Here is a 19,592-nt window from a genome sequence, read left to right on the forward strand (position 1 = left end):
AGTAAATATATTTAAAAGTTATTCGAAAACTAGTGGCTGCTGAAGTCCCAAACCAGCCGTGTAACGACTTCGTGAGGGTTTCTTCTTTGCAGCAATGACAAATAACAGTCTTCAAATGCTATACTTAGCCTTAAATGATCTTAAACCAGAAAGATGAGTAACTGTTCCTATGCATAAAAAGCTGTCACAGATTCTTGAGATACAGCTTTGGGAAGTACTTAAATTTCTGGACACATTTAACTGTTTAGAGTTTACTGTTAATAGTCACTGATACCCTTTATCTAAATGATGTCTTTTAGGCATACCTACCAACATCTGACCACATTTAAGCTTTCAACTTTACGTTTAACCAAAATATGTGCCTGACGTCGAGCATGTTTCTTTTCATGATTAACTCATAATTCGCCTCACTTGTATATTTTGTGCCCAAATTATTACACAGCAATTGTTCTTGTGTTAGGTTGCACACACTACCGTATATAATTATATGCAGCAAAATTTTAATCGGCTTTCTACAACAATATCAGTTCTACAACTAACCTTTAATTTTGAAAATTAATGTATTTAAAACCTTTAGTCAATAGTTGATATGCTTCGTATGTGAGCAAAATGGCTAATGGGATTTAAATGTGTATAGAACTACATGTTTGAAAAAAACTTTGAAAACAAAATGAGTCTAAGAAAGAAATTATACTTCTGTTATTAAAATCGTTTCCAATTTTTATATTAGAACTGCATAACATAACACTGTCGCCCAGACGGTATAGTGGTTAGGGTAGCTTACTACGGTACCGAAGGGACCGGGTTCGTATAGTGTCGGTGCGGCATGACGGCAATATAAATATGCGGCGAGCTGAAAGTACTCTTGGGTGGATTGGTGGTAGGGAAGAGGAGTAGGAGGCACCCGAATCCTTCCGAGGTGCTCTCCTTCAAAATTGAGGGGTGGGAAATAGAAGTCCAACCTCTCTTCGGAGTAGGCTGTAGCAACCATTGTTCCATGTAATAGGGACAAGACAACAACAACAACAACAACAACATAAATATAACACTGCATTTCCTTGAAGCTATTTTTAGGGGAAAAAAGTACAAATGTAGGTTCAAATGAAAGAGGAACATGTCAGTGTGAAATTTAAAATTAGACTGAAAAGGCTGCCTTCATTTTGTGTAGGTTTATACAGAATTTTATTTAAAACATATTCCAAGGAAATGTTGCTTTTTTGGCTAATGTTAAATGCAGTTTATTAAGAAACGTATTACTTTCGGATCTTTAATTTTTTAAATGTGGTTTTAAAATATTTGTATTTACACGTTTTACACCACCTTACTTTTTTTTTTATTGAAACTAACTTTATTATTCATTTTAAATAAAAAATTATCTGAATTTTACAAAAGTAATTTTCTATATTAAAAGTAATTTATGATACTACAGAATCAATTCACGATTCTTTTCTGAATCTACCTACGAAGGTCACGCCGAATCTTTCTCTTCTAACCCCTATATTCACCAACTTTTTAACTCATTAGTTTTGGCCTTGACTAGTGAGTCAGAGCAAAATTGGTATTCTCCAACCATAAAACTGTGAATTATATTGGATCCTTATTCACTGATTGCCGTGGATTACCACACTCGGATGAGGTAATGAAGAAAGAATATACTGACAAGATAGATGCCGTGAAGAAGTGTTTTGATAGCAGAATAGCTGGAATGTATCAAATTGGATATCTTGACTTCTAATACCAAATAAAGTGTATGACCTTAATATGGTAGACAATGTGGATTTTCGTCGACGATACCGTATCTTATGTGATCTACTAGCGCTCGAAACTGTTAATTCCTACCAAAAAATATATATTGCTTCTCAGATTTTTTGCGTGTTGTTCCTTTTAGTTATTTGGAGGAGATTCAAGTTCTGATATCCAAAATTCAATTTGCCAGGCAGTTACGATCAGGTGTAACGATGTATGGCAAAATTACATATTCAGCACATCGTACTCTTTAATCCAGAAGATGAAAGACGAGAGATAAAATATATTTATTTCAGCAACTACTATGTACTGTTATAACATCTCTTATAAAATTATTGTGCATTAGTATATAAGGTATTTCTTCCGCCTTCCTAGCATGCCTTCGTGGTGTGGTGGTCTGCATGCCGGGCGCATATTCCAGAGATCCGTGTTTCGATTCCCGGCGAAGGCGTTGCTCATTTTTCAATCTCGCTTGCCTCCAAAAAATCCTAATGTCTCTACAGTGACGCCCGAACTAAAAGGGCGGTAGATGATGATTCTCTACACCCAGGATTTGGCGACTGCGTCCCCTAAAAAAAACTCCAGTCGCACTTTAAAAGGGGGAGTATATAAGGTATTTCTCCCGCCTTCCTAGCATGCCTTCGTGGTGTGGTAGTCTGCATGCTGGGAGCGTATCCGGAGGTCCGTGATTCGATTCCTGGCGAAGGCATTGCTCATTTTTCATCTTGCCTGCTTCCAAAAATACCTAATGTCTCTATAAGTACATTTTAATCAGAACAAAACTCTATAGGTGCTAAACATTACATGCACTATATTACGCATTGCAAAAATTGGATAATGTTAACTGAATGTTCTGTTGAATTTATTTCTTCTGAAAGGTTACAGTTCCTATAAGTATGTTATGTATTATGCATAAGATATCATTTTAAATTGGTTATGCTTGTGTAGTTTGGATATATTGCTATATATTGGTCTCGAATAATCTATAATTTCTAATAGTGACCCATCAAGAATTATGTGGATAAAGTAAGTCTTCCTTTTTTTTATTCTTTTTGATGATGGAACAGCTTTCATATAACTTCATTTTTCAATATAGTTGAATTAAAGATCAGTATACGTTTTATATAACTAATCCGGTATGTGCTTAAGTAACGGTGTTTATATTATGCGTATATATACAGGAAGTTATCATGATTTCTGAATGTTTACCTCTTCGCAAATGAGTTTCAGAGTTGCTAAATCGAATTTTTTTCTGTGTTACTTCAAAACTGAAGCACCAATAATAAATCAGTTTTGGCATTCACATTTAGGAAATTTAAGTGAAACATGTTATTACAAACTGAATGAGTTAGTTGCAAAAGTAAGTCATTTGTTACTATTTGGTAGAAGCTATTAAATTATATCACTATATTACTGATTCTACTATGCATTAAATTATATAATTATATATGTGATATATAATTAGGTATGTGATATATATATATATATGTAAGAAAAATAAAGAATATGTAAAAGATTAAATTAGCAGCGTAAATTAATTTCCCTTCTCTATTCTAAAAATAGCAACATCTATTTGGACTGCGTCATTTCGAGAAAAATCTATGTCATATGGCTTACGTAATTCTGATGATGTAAATTGAATTAAAACTCAAGCAGCCAATAATAATTTTACAACAATATTAGCTATCCAATCAAAATGCTTTGAGAACCAAAACTAACTCAGTCTGACTTAAGATTTCATCCTGAACATTACACACTTGCTTTCTAAGCTTTGCCTTAGCTGGACTGCAGTCTGTCTGCTTCTTTTTTTCTGCAAATATATCAAAAATGTAAGCCCTTTGTAAGAGGTACATTTAATGTGCCGACGTGTGTGTAGCCGTAACATGTTGCTGAACATAAAACTGAAGATTTAATCTGCATTCGCCTCCAATTTCCTGGTCATTGCTCCTGAAAATATTATATATATGTGTGTGTGTGTGTGATAATTATTAACGATGCTATAAGAAGAAACGGGGGGGGGGAGGATGCACTGCTTAGTAACTACATTTTATGTATAGTATAGCGCTTGCACATATTCAAACTATATAGCGGTTTGATATGAATTTGACCGATGATTCAAAACATTTAGATCATCAAATTCACGTGCATGCGCCGTTAACATATAAGGTATTTTTCCCACCATCGTGATGTAATTGGAAGCATACTAAACGCGTGAGAGATCCGAGGTTTGAGTCCCGGGGAGGGCATTGCTCGTTTTTCATGTCTCCTGCTTCGAAATAACCTAATGTCTCTACAGTGGCGCCCTAACTAAAAAGGGTGATGGATGATGATTCTCCACCACCAGGATTTGGCGATTGGGTACCCTAATCCCCAGTCGTCTTCAAAAGAGGGAGTGTATAAAGTATTTTTCCCGCCTTCTAGCATGCCTTCGTTGTGTAACTGGAAGCCTAATCGACACGTATTCGAGAGGTCTAAGGTTCAAGTTCCTGCACGGATATTGCTCATTTTACATGTCTCCTGCTTCGAAATAACCTAGTGTTTCTACAAACATAGCGCATGTACATAGCGACATAACAGTTTGATTAGAATTTGCCCAATGATCGTTCTTTCGGTTCTCTGGATGTTTTAGATTTTAAATTACATTGTGGAAAAGATTAAAAGATTTGGGTTATGAAAAAAATGTGTGATTGTCTTAAAATTTTGCAAGTTTTTCATTTTTTATTTTTGGAAATGGAAGGAGAGAAATCTGTTTCAGATTGGTGCATGAAAGTGGGTTTGATTGTTCTAAATATGAGCGTCTGAAATGTGGGAACAGTATGCATTTGGGTGATAAAAATGGATAAACTGATGAATATGAATGACTTCGACACAAGCAAGATAGTGGGAATCCGCGTGATGTTTGTAGACGAATGAGGAGAGGTTCACAGTTTAAGCACAGCCATTTGAGCATTTATGGAATTTTACAGATTACACGTTTGGGCATATTAGAATGAGTTTGTTACGAATGAGGTGAAAGTTCACGAACATGCTATTTTTGATTGATTAATGTTTTGAAAGAAGTATTCAGGTGGTCGTAATCAATGAAAGTTTTCCTCTTGGCAGAAACGGAGTGACTGTTGAAATGGATGAAATATAAAAGGGATAAGCCTATATGGACACTGGGTTGTTGGTGGAATTGAAAGAAAATCGAGTAGATTATTTTTTAGAGAGAATGATAGAAGAATAAAAGAGAATCTTCTATGTATCTTTGTGCCAAGGATGACCGTAACATCAGACTGCTGAAAATCTGGTTCATATCCATGTCACACATTGGAAAATCATGAAAAACACCCTGTCCCCAGGCTTTGAACCCAGTAATAGCATTTAATAAAGCTTGAGGTTGAACATAAACAGTCTTAAAGTAAAATTCCATTATATGCATACGAATATCTCATTTATGTATACTATTCACCTATGATTTACCACTTCCTTTTCAACTTGAAATTTTAATAGTATTACTTTTAGTTTTAGCAGATAGTACAATACTCAAAGATATTTTTATTAATTTAATCGTCTAACTTTAAAATTTATTTTTACATGAGAGTCTAATATATATGAACTAAAATACAGAACGTTTTATTAAGCTATTTATTGTATTCATAGTATTTTAAGTATGAATTTGAATAAACTAATTTATTATAAGAGCTTAAGCATAATTATTTTCTATTTTATTATGTAATTGAGAGAAAAATCAAACTAACTCTTTCTGCATAAATATTAACAAATTACTCCATTCCACTGCAAAAACTAATGATTTGGGCGAAACTTTCGTTCGATAAATGAGCACTTCTTTAGTTTAAAGGTTAAATAATACATTTCATCCAACATTTTGTTGCATATTAATTGTGTTTCTATTTTTAATTAGCAAGTCATTTCATACAATCACGTAAAACAAAAAGGAAATTTTCCCACGTAAGACATTGAAATGATAACACGTAAAACGAGCATAAAATGCAAAAAAACCTAATATATACTTCTTTGAAAGGCATATGACTTTTCATAGCCAATGACAATGCCCGTTACAAAAAACTCTGTATTATGTATCAGATTCTGTAGTTCACCAATGGAGAATACTGAATGTGCTAATCATAGCTCAGACTGTGAGTTACCTCTGATACACGGATTTTTTGATATTTGAGTTAACCAGCTGTTGGTGAATACACGGGTAGAAGTTGAACGTAATACAAGAATCTAATGCTAGACCAATGCAAGAATTGACCAATCACATTGAAACAAACAATAACTGGCATTCAGTTTACAAAAGCGCCAAGTCAGCTGTACATTCACTTTTTCTAATTACTTACAGATGATTTGAGCCCTAAGGAATAACACAGAGAACAATAAGAACGATAGAGATTTGAGTTACAGAGAAGTAGAAATGAAGGTATCTTATTACATAATTTAGTTTTAATATTACTATATATTCTTATTAAAATGTAGGTTTATTTTATAAAAAGAAATAATATTGTGATAGTTTATCCATAACTACTTTTCATTTGCTATGTTCTTATTATAACCGCGTCCTTCGGATATTAAATTATTCCCATAATTTTCCACTCGTGATTTTTGAACGATAAAAATAGTTAAAAAAAGGGAAAAAATATGCGAGAAAATAGGAAGCTTCATACATATGTTAAGTCAATTTTCTATTTCACAAAAATATTCATTGTGTTACGGAAAATTAATTTCATTCAGAATTTCAACAGCTGCTTTAACCTGCCATTTTAATTTATTCCTGGAATACGGTACGCAACTAGAAGTTCAGAAATATAAAGAATCGAATTATGTTTTATGAAGATATTTATCGTACAGATCTAAAAACGTCCTTTTATCAACAAGTGGAAGAAGATTTTACTCTATTATTGTAATAATTATAGCAATTAGTGATTGATAAGCAAAGATACAAGCCATTTTTATAATATAACCTACCTATAACAGTTATTATGAAAATTATTATAGGATGCATATGTTAGATGTACTCCAAATCCCACTCCTACAGAAAAAAAGACTTGTACGGCGGCATCTACCCAAACCTGGAAAGAAGACATATAATTTTTATCAAAAATACAAACTGCTCGACACATACTTAACTAACATAAAATATTATATTGTCGATATTTTAGATGATAGTTGATATAAATCTAATCTGCCTATTTTGATTTCAGAAATACTTTTTTAGCGTATAAACTGGAATCAATGGTTTTTGTAAAATTTCTTACTTCAAAGACTCTCAGTGAATAGATTCAATTATAAAGGCATAGAAACTGATTAAAATTTGAGAACATCCAATATTAATATTTGACGAACGATTTAAGAGTTAGAAGCTAATATGATACCAAGATTTCGCTGGACAGAGCACGTCAAGTAAAGATTAAGAACGGCCACCAGTTGCAATATATTATTTCTAAAACATAAATATAATTTATTTCCAATATTAGGAACAGTAAAATATAAATAATGTTGAAAGAAAAGTGTGTTTTATTATCTAAACCATAACATTAACTACGTGTCACTGTAAAAGTGTCACAAATAAAGTATAGTGCCTTTGATGACTGGAATACGAAATGTAGTTGGTATGACATCTCTTCCATGATTTTTAACAGCTGCGATACTTGCAGGTTCTCGACGACAGGAAGTAATGATGATATGCTATGCTGGGATTATGATTAGATATGTAAGTTTTTATGAACACAGATTTAAAAATTAATGCAAACATAACCCTTTTAATCCATTCTTCCTGACAATTTTCTAGATATTATTCTGGCATATTAGCACTTCAAAAATAGCAAAATTATTAAATCGAAAAAAAAAAAAAAAAAAAAAAAAACAACGCATAAATTTACATAATGTACTACTTTAGAGCCTCCAAATAAAGTCTATAAAAATCTACTTACAGAGACCAGAGTTATAAGTTAAAACATGTAAAGATTATAACACAACAAATAAAAATTATATATAGCTAAAATTTTGCTTTCTTTTACACTTTTCTACAAATTGAAAAAATTCTACATAAATCTCTAAAAATTGTCAAAAGACATAAATTCGCAGTCAGTGTAGAACCATTAAGAAAGACAATATTTTAGCGTTTGCAATTCTATGGAGTTTCCTTAAATAATTTTTTGATACATATATTGTATCTTGCTTAAAACCATGTGCACCTGATTGTAAAGCTTTTCATTTGATCGTGATTTCAACTCCTTTTAATCATGAATTCACATTAGTGACACATAGATTTTTACCAATTTATTTACCAATACAGCCTTTCCCCATCTTGTAGCTTTCTTTTGATGAGTGAGATTATAGTCTCAATCATATCCGACATTCCTCTTTTTTCAACTGGGAAATGGAAAGAGTTAAAATAATACGCAAAATAACAATTATTGGAGTTGTTTTAAGGCAACAAGAATCAGAGTTAATATTCATAAATTTGTAATAAAATAAAGTTCGTATTAAAATAAAGTTTTTTCCTTTATTAGAATTCCACTTGATTCTGCTATTCAATTTACTTCTGAACTCGAGACATCCAATTCTCTTCCGGTTCTCGACATCTGGTTCACAAGCAACATATCCAACTTCAGTACAACTATGTATACCGTAAAGCTTTATACTGTCTTCCACAATACTTAAAATCATGTAATTAGACTAAACAAAAGTTAGCTTCATTTTATTTCTTCGTTTTCCGAGCATTTCAAATCTGATCACGAAAAAGAATTAAAGTACTTGAAAGCAGTTACTATTGACAAAGCCTTTTAACCTAACATATTAACTAAACGGTTAAAAAATTCTCCTTTAAGCACATCAGAAAGCACTCTCTCGTTTTAGGAGATTATAAATTGGTACAGTGGTTAGCGTCGCTGACTGCGATGCCGAAGGGCCGGATTCGAATCCCGGAGAAGGCATGCATGTTTGTAAATGTATAGTGTCGGTGCGGTATTGTGGCACTCTAAATATGCGGCAAGCCGAAAGTTCTCTCGTGTGGTTTGTGGAAGAGGAAAGGAGTGAGAGAGCCACGGACCCGTCCTCCCGGGGTGCTTTTTATCAAAATTGCGGGGGGGGGACTAAGCTAAATCGCACTGTCACCCGTATGGTGCTCAAGGCTGTTGCCACTCGAAAGCGAACTGAATGGTTCTCACAGCATTTACTGGTAGCTATTTCTCGACAAACGTAAATACAAGTTATGCACTTGTAACGTAAATACAAGTTATGCACTTGTAACGTAAATACAAGTTATGCACTGTAATTGCTATAATTGCTTCTACGATTTACATGCCATAATTGCTAATATTTCAATCTTCACTGTTAAACTACGAACTCTCAATATTTTGGACTTTTACTATGCTATGCGAAAAGAAAAGTTTTGCATAACATCCAACACAGGCTAGGGTTATGCCCAGGAACCTGCTGCGTAAGGCTGTTGCCAACGACAGGCGAATCTTGCACTCCATGCCACGAGGAATTTCGTGGCCTTGGGCAAGTAACAACATAGGAAATATATTGTCATTTCTTTCTTTTCATGGATTAGCTATAAAATTGCATTTACTTTACAGAAACTTAACTTTCGGGTAGTTTTCTGTTTTGTCAATAAAATTGCAGTTCCATACTTAGATCCCACTCCAGATATGAATTCCCGGGATATACTCAGGATTTCTTGCCAGCGTGGTTTAATTTACATTGGTCAAACTACGAAAGCCTTAAAATTTCTCTCCAAGGAGCACAAAACAATTTTTTTTCGCAACACTCTTGGTCAGAAAAGCATTTTTTTCATTTTTCAGCAGCTAACATTATTTAAGAAACATCTTACGTTGTCGACATCATCATTTTTCTAGAGACATTTCACATTCATAAAAATCTTTCGGTTCTAGTAAATCATCTCAAATCCAGTTCCTTTTCACTCTCAGCTTTTAAGGAAATAACTTGACAGTTATTTTCATTTTTTATCAATAGATAGGGACAGTAGCGTGAATTAATTCCTGCCATTCTTATCGCCAGAACACAGGCTTCTCTTTTTGCAGCTGAAGAACCAGGTTCTGTGCTTTAACAATGGAAACTTGTCCTGCAAATTTATGAAAATTACGCTGCTTTTCGTTGTCTTAACATCTCTAATAATGGAACGCAAGAGGAGCACAAAACACTGTCGGAGGAAAGAAATCAAGTAAAAGATAGCACAGTTCTAAAACATGATGTTATAAAACATCGTCGCAGAAAATAAAATGATTTAAAAAACCTTCGCAATTTTAAAACATCGTGATAAAAAATATCATGATAAAAAATAAAGCACCTACGGCAGATGATAATATTGTAGACGCGTGTTTACATTACATTAAAAGTTTTCAATGTACGTTCACACTACTCATCCAGCTTTATAGAAGAGATTTCTGCTATTCCAATTTTATAAAAGAGATTAATTAAATAATGATGTTTAATAGTTAACTAAATAAGTTTAAAATTCTATTAACTGCTGTACGTAACATTAATTTTCTACTTATTTTCAGTTTTTCAATGCTTTAATTTTCTTATTGCTTTTTCAGTAAAAATTTATTGGGCAATCTAAAAACATCAAATAGAGAGGTAAAAATATTTCTCATCTTTTCGTGTGCTAGCATATCATTATTTCAACATGAATTTAATATTTTAAAGCCTAAAATCACATGTCTGTCATCACGCAATAATTTCAGGTAGGGTTTATTATTTTTTTTAACACGATGTTTTAAAAGTGCAAAGTTTTTGACTTATTTTATTTTTTACGACGTCGTTTCTCCTTGCATTGATTTCTTCGCGACGTTTCCATTCACGATGTTTTTACCTGTAACCTATTACATGGATTGATGCAAAATTCTTTCAACCTGTTAAGATAGCTTCATATTGATAACTAGGAACGCTACTAACATAGCCGCTGACGCCCTTTTATGTAATTTCTTATTTTCCGCATAAATGCATACCTGCGTATCTGAATTATATTCAATAAGAAATATAATAGAAATACCTGAGAATTTAGAAGTTTAGAGACATCTGGATTCAGATAGTACATAACACCTTGTCCAGCTCCTGGTAGGAAAGCTCCTCTAAATAATAAGATAGTCAAGATGACATACGGAGCAGTGGCAGTTACCCATACAACCTATGCAAATAAAATTAATTATTGCAGAATCTGTACTATGTTGTTTAACTTACGCAAATTAATTAAATATCGTTGATTATCTATAGATTTTACGATCCATTATCTGAATAACTGAATTTTATTTAGAATCTTAAAATTAAAATAAAATATTTTTAAGGCAATCAGTTAAGAATGCTAGCATGACATAAGAATGATTCTAAGCTTAAAATATAAACACATCTTTTCAAGGAAATCAGTTTGGAATGCTAGCATAATTATAAATGAATGCAAATAATATTTAAACATTCTCTTATTGAAATTCGTAGAAATATTCATTTGACTAAAATATTCAATAATTTTTCTACTAAAAAAAAAGGATCAAAGAACGTCAATATCGTAGACATGAGTAGTATACCCTCAGCTTATGTGGCGTTATAGAAAGGGGGCGGGGCTTATGGCATTACCAGAAGTTCCGCCGTTTTGGATCACGTGCCGTCAATCGCCATTTTTGATCACGTAGTCTTCGTTCTCCATCATGAATAGCTCACATTTCTCGTCATGTGTTACGTCTTAAACTGCCGTCATGACTGGGAATTTTATTATGTTTTATCTAATTAGTTTAATCTGTAATTATTTCTAATCTAATTATTTTTAATCTGTAATTGTTTTTTTAGTTGATACAATTATTTCAAATCAAATTATTTTTATTTAGCTAAGATCATTATTTAAATCTCTTATTAATGAAATATGCTTGAATCTGGGTTCTCACAATGGAGTGCAGCATGAGTCACTGTCCAAGAGTGAACACGTGAAGAAAAGAAAATGGCGGATGTTATTCAAAATGGAGGACGAAGACAACTCTTTTATAGTAGGGGTTACGCTACTGACATGCATTGGAAACACTTAAAAAATTTTTCGATTTTTCTAGTTTATGAATCTATAGAATTCTCGGAATATTTTTTTATTTTTCGAATGTAATTAAATCTTCCATTTTGTCATATTTTTGGTCAGGGAAATGCGAAAATACTTGGAATGTTTGATAAAGTTATAATGTTTATTAAGATTCGTAGAAATATTTATGACATTTTTTAAAAAAGGTGTCTTGTTAAATAAGAACATTTAATTCGGGTGAAGACTGATTGCTAGGGAAATCTGTTTCTAATAGAGAAAATACTGGATGGAATTTACGGGAAGAATTCGTGGTAATTTGCTAAAGATCCATTATCTCTGATTACTAATCAAATAACAATAAATCTTTCAACAGGTATTATGTTATTTAAAGGGGCTTTAAAGATTGAAACCGTATGTCTCTGATAAGGTTTTAACTATAAAAGAGATAAAGGAGTAAATAACTATAAAGGAGATTCTGTATTCTTGGAATAATGAAAGAAAGCTCGATATAATATCCTTTATTATGCCAAAAGTGATTTCATAATACTATCAATAAATAACAAAAATAATAAAATAATTTAGCCTCTATAAGTGTAAAAGGACATTATTTGACTACAGCGATATACGAACATATTGCTTAGATCCTCATACAAAGTCTGATTGAAAAATTTCCATCATTATTTGTTTTTAAGCAAACCAACAAGAATTCTAGGATGGAACTTAAACAAGATCTTAGTCATTAATTCGTACATGTGGAAGTTTTTTAGCGTCACTAACCAGTGGAAAGTATTTGTAAACGTGCATCTCATGTTCATTGTAACTTTGGTTTTTTGAAACAAAAAACAGATAAATTATTACTGCATTTTAAACTTTTATATGGAAGGGGGAAAGAATGGTAAAATATACCAGAAAATAATAAGGATATTCATCAGGATCTTGGAAATAATGCTAGCGATGTTAGGAAAGTGGACTAGCTGACGAGATTCAAATATTGTCAACTAACAGTGGAACACAACCAATTGGTAGCACGTTCTGAACAAGGAGAAATCGAAAAGTACCTAAGAGAGTATATATTTTTAGCCACAAAAAAAAAAAAAAAAAAAAAAAAAACTGAAGCATATGGCAGATAACAGTAAACATTACTCCGATAAGTCTAACGGGAATGCAATAAGATGGCGCATTTGCATCATTTATATTAATTTATTATAATTATATTATATTATATTATAAATTATATTTTATTAGTCATTTATGTTAATTAGAAGATGGACTTAATGCAGAATAAATTAACTGAGATGATTCGTAATTTCGGTGAAATGGTTAGGAATGACAATTTTCAAAATTCAAGTTGTTTTTGTCTCCAAGATCAAGGAAAACATTGCAGGTCTGGAGGAAGGCAAGATGGAAGTTATATTGAAAGATTTTTCGAATAAAGCACGTTGTTCGACAGAAATGCTTTGCAAATGACAGAAAAGATAGTTAAGACTATTCAGCAGTTTGTCATCATTGATACGGTATTCCATAAGACACTAAATATAATAGAAACCAAAGACTGACAAATCACGCAAATGTCATCAGATTCCATTCTGTTTTATCGAAGCGTCTTTATGAGTTATTTTATCAGCTATGGTGAGCTGTCTGAATTAGGTATATTATTGTCCCACGAGGTCTTCTTTGAAAGTCACTGTAGTCGAAACTGAACAGGTAATCTGATCCTCCCGTCTAGAAATCAGACATTTTTCTTCTGGTCCTCTAACATGCGGAAGGGCATTTTTAATTCAAAACGTGGAGATAAATTTGAGTTATATTCCACGGATTTTGCAATGGATATTATGGAACCCAACATACATTAAAATGCCCGAAAGTTTGGTAGAGCTTAGGTGTAATTTAATTGTTCTCTTTAAAAATGTCAAGTAATTTAGTACGTTAACGTTGAAGATATTTATATTTTGAAATAACAGATAACATTGTAAGGCATTTATTTACATTAAGTAGTTATTTTTAGTAACCACACTGTTATTTTCCCGTCAGAACGCCAATTTTTAGTTCGCTCATGTTTAAATGAGGTAGAAAGATATGGTATTTAAAGGGAGATTTTAGTTTCGTTAGACAAAGCGTATTCCAGCTGTTGAAAGTCACGTTAGCAGTCTGTATTCGGCGTTGCTTTATTCTTGCAAATAATGCTTGTCACGCTGGTATAGGCTTGTGCCAATTTGCGCGTTAATCCTTTCTGCGTTGCCTTTGGTTTACTTACGATTTAGATTTAATTTTAATTTGAAATTCTATCTTTTGATTTGCGCCATAAATGCTAGATGGTTTTTGTGAGCACAAGAAGTGCCTTCTATTCAGTTATTTAATTTCTTAATAAAAGGGTCTTTTACACACTTCTTACGTTCTGTTGTTTATCTAGATATAACGACAAGTCACTTCAGTATCTGCAAGAGTCTTGACTTTATGTATAATACCTAAAAGAGTGAGATTCTACAACACAATGACAGGCATTTTCTCAAAAATGCATTTATGAGCAGAATTTCTCATAAATGTAGTTCTTTGAATACTTGAAGTGGTTTATTTATAAAAGGGTAGCTGAGCTACCATATAATATTGCCAAAACTAGTACCGTAAGAAAGTAAAATTTTTTAAAGGAAAATATTGAGAAGTTAGAATATAGTTGGTTTTAGAACTAAATAAAATTTGAAAATGAAGATCACGGAATATCTAAAAATCAGAAATCTAAGGAAACTGAGCGATATGAATATAGCTAAACATGCACTCAGTAGAATTAATATTAAATATGTAATTAACTGTCAAAAAGTTGACAGTGGTTACGACTTCTAAACAGATCAATTTGCCATACTGATAGTTTCATATTGAACTATTTAGTATAAAATATATCATCTGAGCAGCGGATCAAGGACTGGTTCATTATAATACCTCGGAGTAAGGAACTTGTCATGACTAAGCTGCATTTAAATTATAATCATACAATAATCTTAATCTTCCTAGAATTTAAATACCAAAATGAATAAATACCAAAATGAAACATTACCTTTCCTGATGACTTGACACCTTTGAAGAGTGCGAAGTAAAGAATGACGAAGACGGAGAAAACGCACAGCACTAGCTGCCATTTGGGTGCTCCGAGGTCATCAAATCCCTTGCTCAAGTGTAATTCTAAAACTCCTCGGCTGTGGGAAGAAGTGGAAGATTATTTTTGAAAATACTCTGACCTGTTCATTAAAACCAATCAAAAATAACCTGCATCAACAGGATAAAATACTCTTTATTGAAATCGTTATAATTTTATTGCAACTAATGACAAAGTTACAGTATTTTTTTAAAAGAAGCCCGATTGTCCCAAATTACAATATATCAAAGTTATTTTGCTTTAAAGGCGTTGTAATGATGCAGATATCTACTACAAATTCTTATAGGGCAATATTTAGGATAAAAGATAAAGGTTTTTTTCAAGTATAAACAATTCTGAAAACATGTATCGAAACCGTATACGTTTTAAGAATGATATATAAAGTCCAAATATGTTATGTAAGATTCCAAACTTTGAATGTTACTGCAATGTAAGTTCAAAATGATAGAAGCGTAAACTTACGAAGGGTTGAATTTCATGTAGTTCCATGTCATGTAATATTTGAATTCCATGAAGTCAGAAATGAAACTTATACATATATTACCTGCTTATTACCTTTGTACTCTTTTTGTAGCATGAGTAATAATTTTCTCCTTTTAATAAATTCAGTAATCCTAGGTGATCGTATCAGAGTAACCATGTAATATTTAATAATTAAATTTGTGAAGTAATACGACTGATAAATATAATTTAATAACAATATTAATTTCCTTTATTATTCCAAATAAAGTTTAACAGATGACTCCTTTCTTGGAATTTACAATACAGCCTCCACTCGGGCTTGAACTCAGGAAACTAAGAAATAAGACTTAACTAATCTTAACTAAAAAGATATAGCCGAAGCTAACAAGATTCTAAGAAATTTGGCCACTTAGCACTAACTAACGGAGAAGCTATCAAGAGCCTAAAATACGGCCCAGCGTAATAATAGCTTGGGAGAGAATATCCCTAAAAGGCAAATGCGCGCTGAACAGATTCTCAGGCTGTCTAACGAAGTCAGTAGAACTTCGCAGTTAAATACTCTTTCTCCTCATTTGCATTCAACCGCGATTCTGAAAATAAGTTCTGGCCGACGTTGTAAGCTGAAATTAGGGAAAGATAGTAAAGTAACTTTAATTTAAAATTAACTGTCCGAAAAATTAAGATAAACCTTACAGTTATAAGAATGCCATATTGGAGAGTAGACACAACATGGGCTGAAAATGGTTAATTTGACTATTTGTTTGTGAGCGCTTCTTTAGGAGTATTCTGAAAGCAGAAGTTTTTAAAAAAATATGCAGGTTTAAGGATTTGAAGTATAGAATTTTAGAGATGTTCAAATAATTGCAGCCATGCTGCTTCATGTAGCAAGTAGCTTACGTAAAAGTTTAACATGATGGTATGGAATGAAATACAAATAACTTTTGTATTTCATTAACCATTAAAAAGAAAAACATCTTCGATTACTCAAGTTGTATTTACTTTATGGTACAGCAATACCCACTTTATAAATATTTATGGAATTTACAGAAACATCTAGTTCTCTGTCCTATTGCCATTGTCAACTGTTTGCACATTGTTGGCTCCGCAATGAGGAAAGGAATGAGTCATGCATATCACAAATTGCAATTTTATTATTTCTGCTTATGGCAACAAATACGAAACAAACTCATGTCATCGGAACTGAGTTCGGAAAGAAATTGCCAGCGTTCATTTGTTGCAACCTTTTGGCCACTGGTCGGCTTCGATGATGATGGTATTATTCTAAAAAATAAGGATATTTCAGAAAGTGCAAATTTTATATTAAGACAGTGGGACAGAAAGTTTCAAGGTTGAATATGGAGCATAAAAAGGTTAAAAATTTTCATTTTTTCTATTAAATTATATCATAAGTAAATACTTTTTAATGTTAACATACACTGCCAAAACCATTTAAATATTCCAATTTTGGTTTCGTTTCTATTAAATTACGTTTTCAGACGTTGCAAAGGAAAATATATTCATTATTATAATCATTATAGCACAAAGTTAAGTATTGTATTGTATTGTATTGTATGTGTGATTATGGCAAAGCCTCGAGGGCTATCTGCCTAAGGGAAAGGATGTCTTCGTGGAGGACTTTCTAAGGGAACTGGCTCGTAGCACAAATTTAAGAAAAACGTTCTGTTAATTAAAAAGAAATTAAGTGGCTTAACTTTTAGAATTAATATTGTTATTAAATTACATTTATCAGTCGTATTACGTCACAAATTTAATTATTAACATATTACATGGTTACTCTGCTACGATCACCTAGGATTACTGAATTTATTAAAATGAGAAAATTATTACTCATGCTACAAAAAGAGTACAAAGGTTAAACAAGGTAATATATGTATAAATTTCATTTCTGACTTCATGGAATTCAAATATTACATGACATGGAACTACATGAAATTCATGAAATTCTGACATGAAATTCTAAAATCAGATTCAAATATTTATCTTTTATGAGATTCAAATATTTATCTTTTATTTCTTTTAAAACAAGTATTTATTGTTCTAAGATAGGTTCAATCTCAGAAAAAGGAAAGAATATATAACTGTCTGGAAATATATAAAAAAAGATATTTCTGTCGAAGTAAATATACCTCAGATAGCGTAGAAGTAAATCTTCTTATGAAATTTTATTTCTGTCATAATAAACCATGCAGAAAATCTCCCTAGGGCTCTTCGCTGATCATTTTTTTGCTTACTGTCTTCCCTACGAGCTGAAAGTTTATGATCCGTTTACAAGAACATGCAGTGAATAAATAAATATATGATAGTAAAAAAATAATGAGCACTTTCTCTGCAAAAAGAATAAATGTTCTTTTCTTTCTTGGTGGTTTCAATTTGCGTAACAAGGGAACCTTTTCGGCCTGATTTGATGTATCGTCCATTGTTTTTCCATCTTTTAAAAGTCCCGTAAGGCAAACTTCTGACGTCACTGTAATGTCGATTCGTAAGATGGGAAATATTTTGTTTGTATACATTTGTAGGGACAGAAAAAATATTACTTCTTAGGGATTTAAAAAGCTTTTTTTTTTGAATAATTCGGTTTGTAATGATTCTGAAATAGCTAAATGGAAAAGAATGGCTACTATGTTTCTGATTCGTTGGGGTTGACAACAAAGTATTTTTTAAAGTAATTTTTTTTCAAGTTTTCAATTTCGTTCTTGAAAGTCTTAAAAACCTTGCAAAGACGTAGAAATATAGGTGCAAAATTTCCATCGTAGCAATGATCGAATAAATGCTAGAATTTTATTCTGAGCGTATAGAGATGACCCAATTTCTCAGCTCTTTTGGGAGAGTGTTGGAAGTAGGAATGTGACGGCAAACAAGTCCACAGATTTTCCAGTGGCGGAAGATCTTGAGGATTGTGGTGACTAAGAAATCATTTTGCATATGCTATATAGGATGTTTGCTAACATTAGCTATTTTAGTCGTGCGTTATTACTAGGAAAAAAAAAACTGTTCTTAAGAAGTATACGGGGTCCTTGGCTACTAGAATGTTTATGGGAGTATCTAGCGACTATTCACTGGTCTCCTTACAGCTGTATATGTCCAAAGAAGGGTTAAAGTTCCTTTCATACAGTCAAAGAAATTCTAACAGTCGGCCCCTTCTTGGGCTTATAGGAAAGCCTCTACTTGGGTTTTCACTTAAGATGAGAAAATAAGAAACGAAACCTAATTCTAACTAACTAAACTTTAGCCGAAGCTCAAGTTGGCCCTAATTAAACATCAGCGGCGAATACTAACAGGCACGTAAAACTACGGTCCTTCGTAGTAAGAGAGGTTTAAAGTAACGCGGTGGTCCGAAGGCAGAACCCATTCTGCTAAGAACTTCTGAGCTCTGCGATGGCAGTGACTGATCTTCCCCATTAAATATCGCCTCTACTTCATTTACATAAAGCATGATATTGAAATCTCATTCTGGAAGGGAGTTGTAGGTCGGAAACAAGAATTTAAGGAAAAGGGTTTTTAAAATTAAAAATAATATTAGAAAATTAAAATAATATCTACAATGTAAAGTAGGAATACTAGAACAAATAGTTAGCATTATAAAGCAATAATCATGGTAAAACGTATCACGTTTTGCTAAGCATTGGTAAGACATTCAGTTAGAAACTTTTGAAATGAATAACTTGCGTTTACTTTTATAACACTTACTTTTATAACACCGAAGATAAAACAAAAAGTTTATCTATTATGATTGGCAATATTGTCTATTTATGTTGGAAGTTGTTTCATCGAAACAGAAAGCAAAAACATTTAATTAAAATATTCTTTTTTTCCAGGTCAAAATTACTTTCGAAAAAAAAATAATGTAGAAGGAATGCAGATTTAACTTTTACATCTGAAGGAAATGCAGAACGAGTGATTTACATTATAAAACAATACACATTATGTATGTCGATACAATTAGCACTATGTTTATCTATTTCTGGCAGCACTATTTGTTCTACGAATCGTGGCTATAAATTAAACACAGCTTCAACGATCTATTGTGAGATAGCTATTGAATCTACATTATACAACTTTCAGTTCACCAAGATGTAATGAAGGACTGTCATAAAGGATAACCCTTCGTTTGAACCATATCCCAATCACGATGGGAATGAAATAAATGATCCCGATGGAAAAAAATGCGATTCTGAAGAAAAATCCCGT

The 19,592-nt window shown here is 32.3% G+C and overlaps 1 protein-coding gene across 7 annotated transcripts in view; it reads right to left on the minus strand.

The window, feature by feature from the left end:
* LOC118186983 (sodium-dependent dopamine transporter-like) overlaps window positions 1–19,592 on the minus strand; it is a 388,447-nt gene that overhangs the window by 38,100 nt on the left and 330,755 nt on the right. For all 7 annotated transcript variants that reach the window (XM_085811464.1, XM_085811463.1, XM_085811465.1 and 4 more), the window contains 3 exons: window positions 14,823–14,961; window positions 10,769–10,903; window positions 6,715–6,818 (listed from right to left, as the gene is read on the minus strand). In XM_085811464.1, the coding sequence (XP_085667590.1) occupies window positions 6,715–6,818; window positions 10,769–10,903; window positions 14,823–14,961 (378 nt within the window). The remainder of the gene's footprint in view (window positions 1–6,714; window positions 6,819–10,768; window positions 10,904–14,822; window positions 14,962–19,592) is intronic.

The sequence above is a fragment of the Stegodyphus dumicola genome, chromosome 2 (genome assembly GCF_044657685.1).
Source record: "Stegodyphus dumicola isolate Sdum_Otavi_A_Nest chromosome 2, ASM4465768v1".
NCBI classification, from domain to species: Eukaryota; Metazoa; Arthropoda; class Arachnida; order Araneae; family Eresidae; genus Stegodyphus; species Stegodyphus dumicola.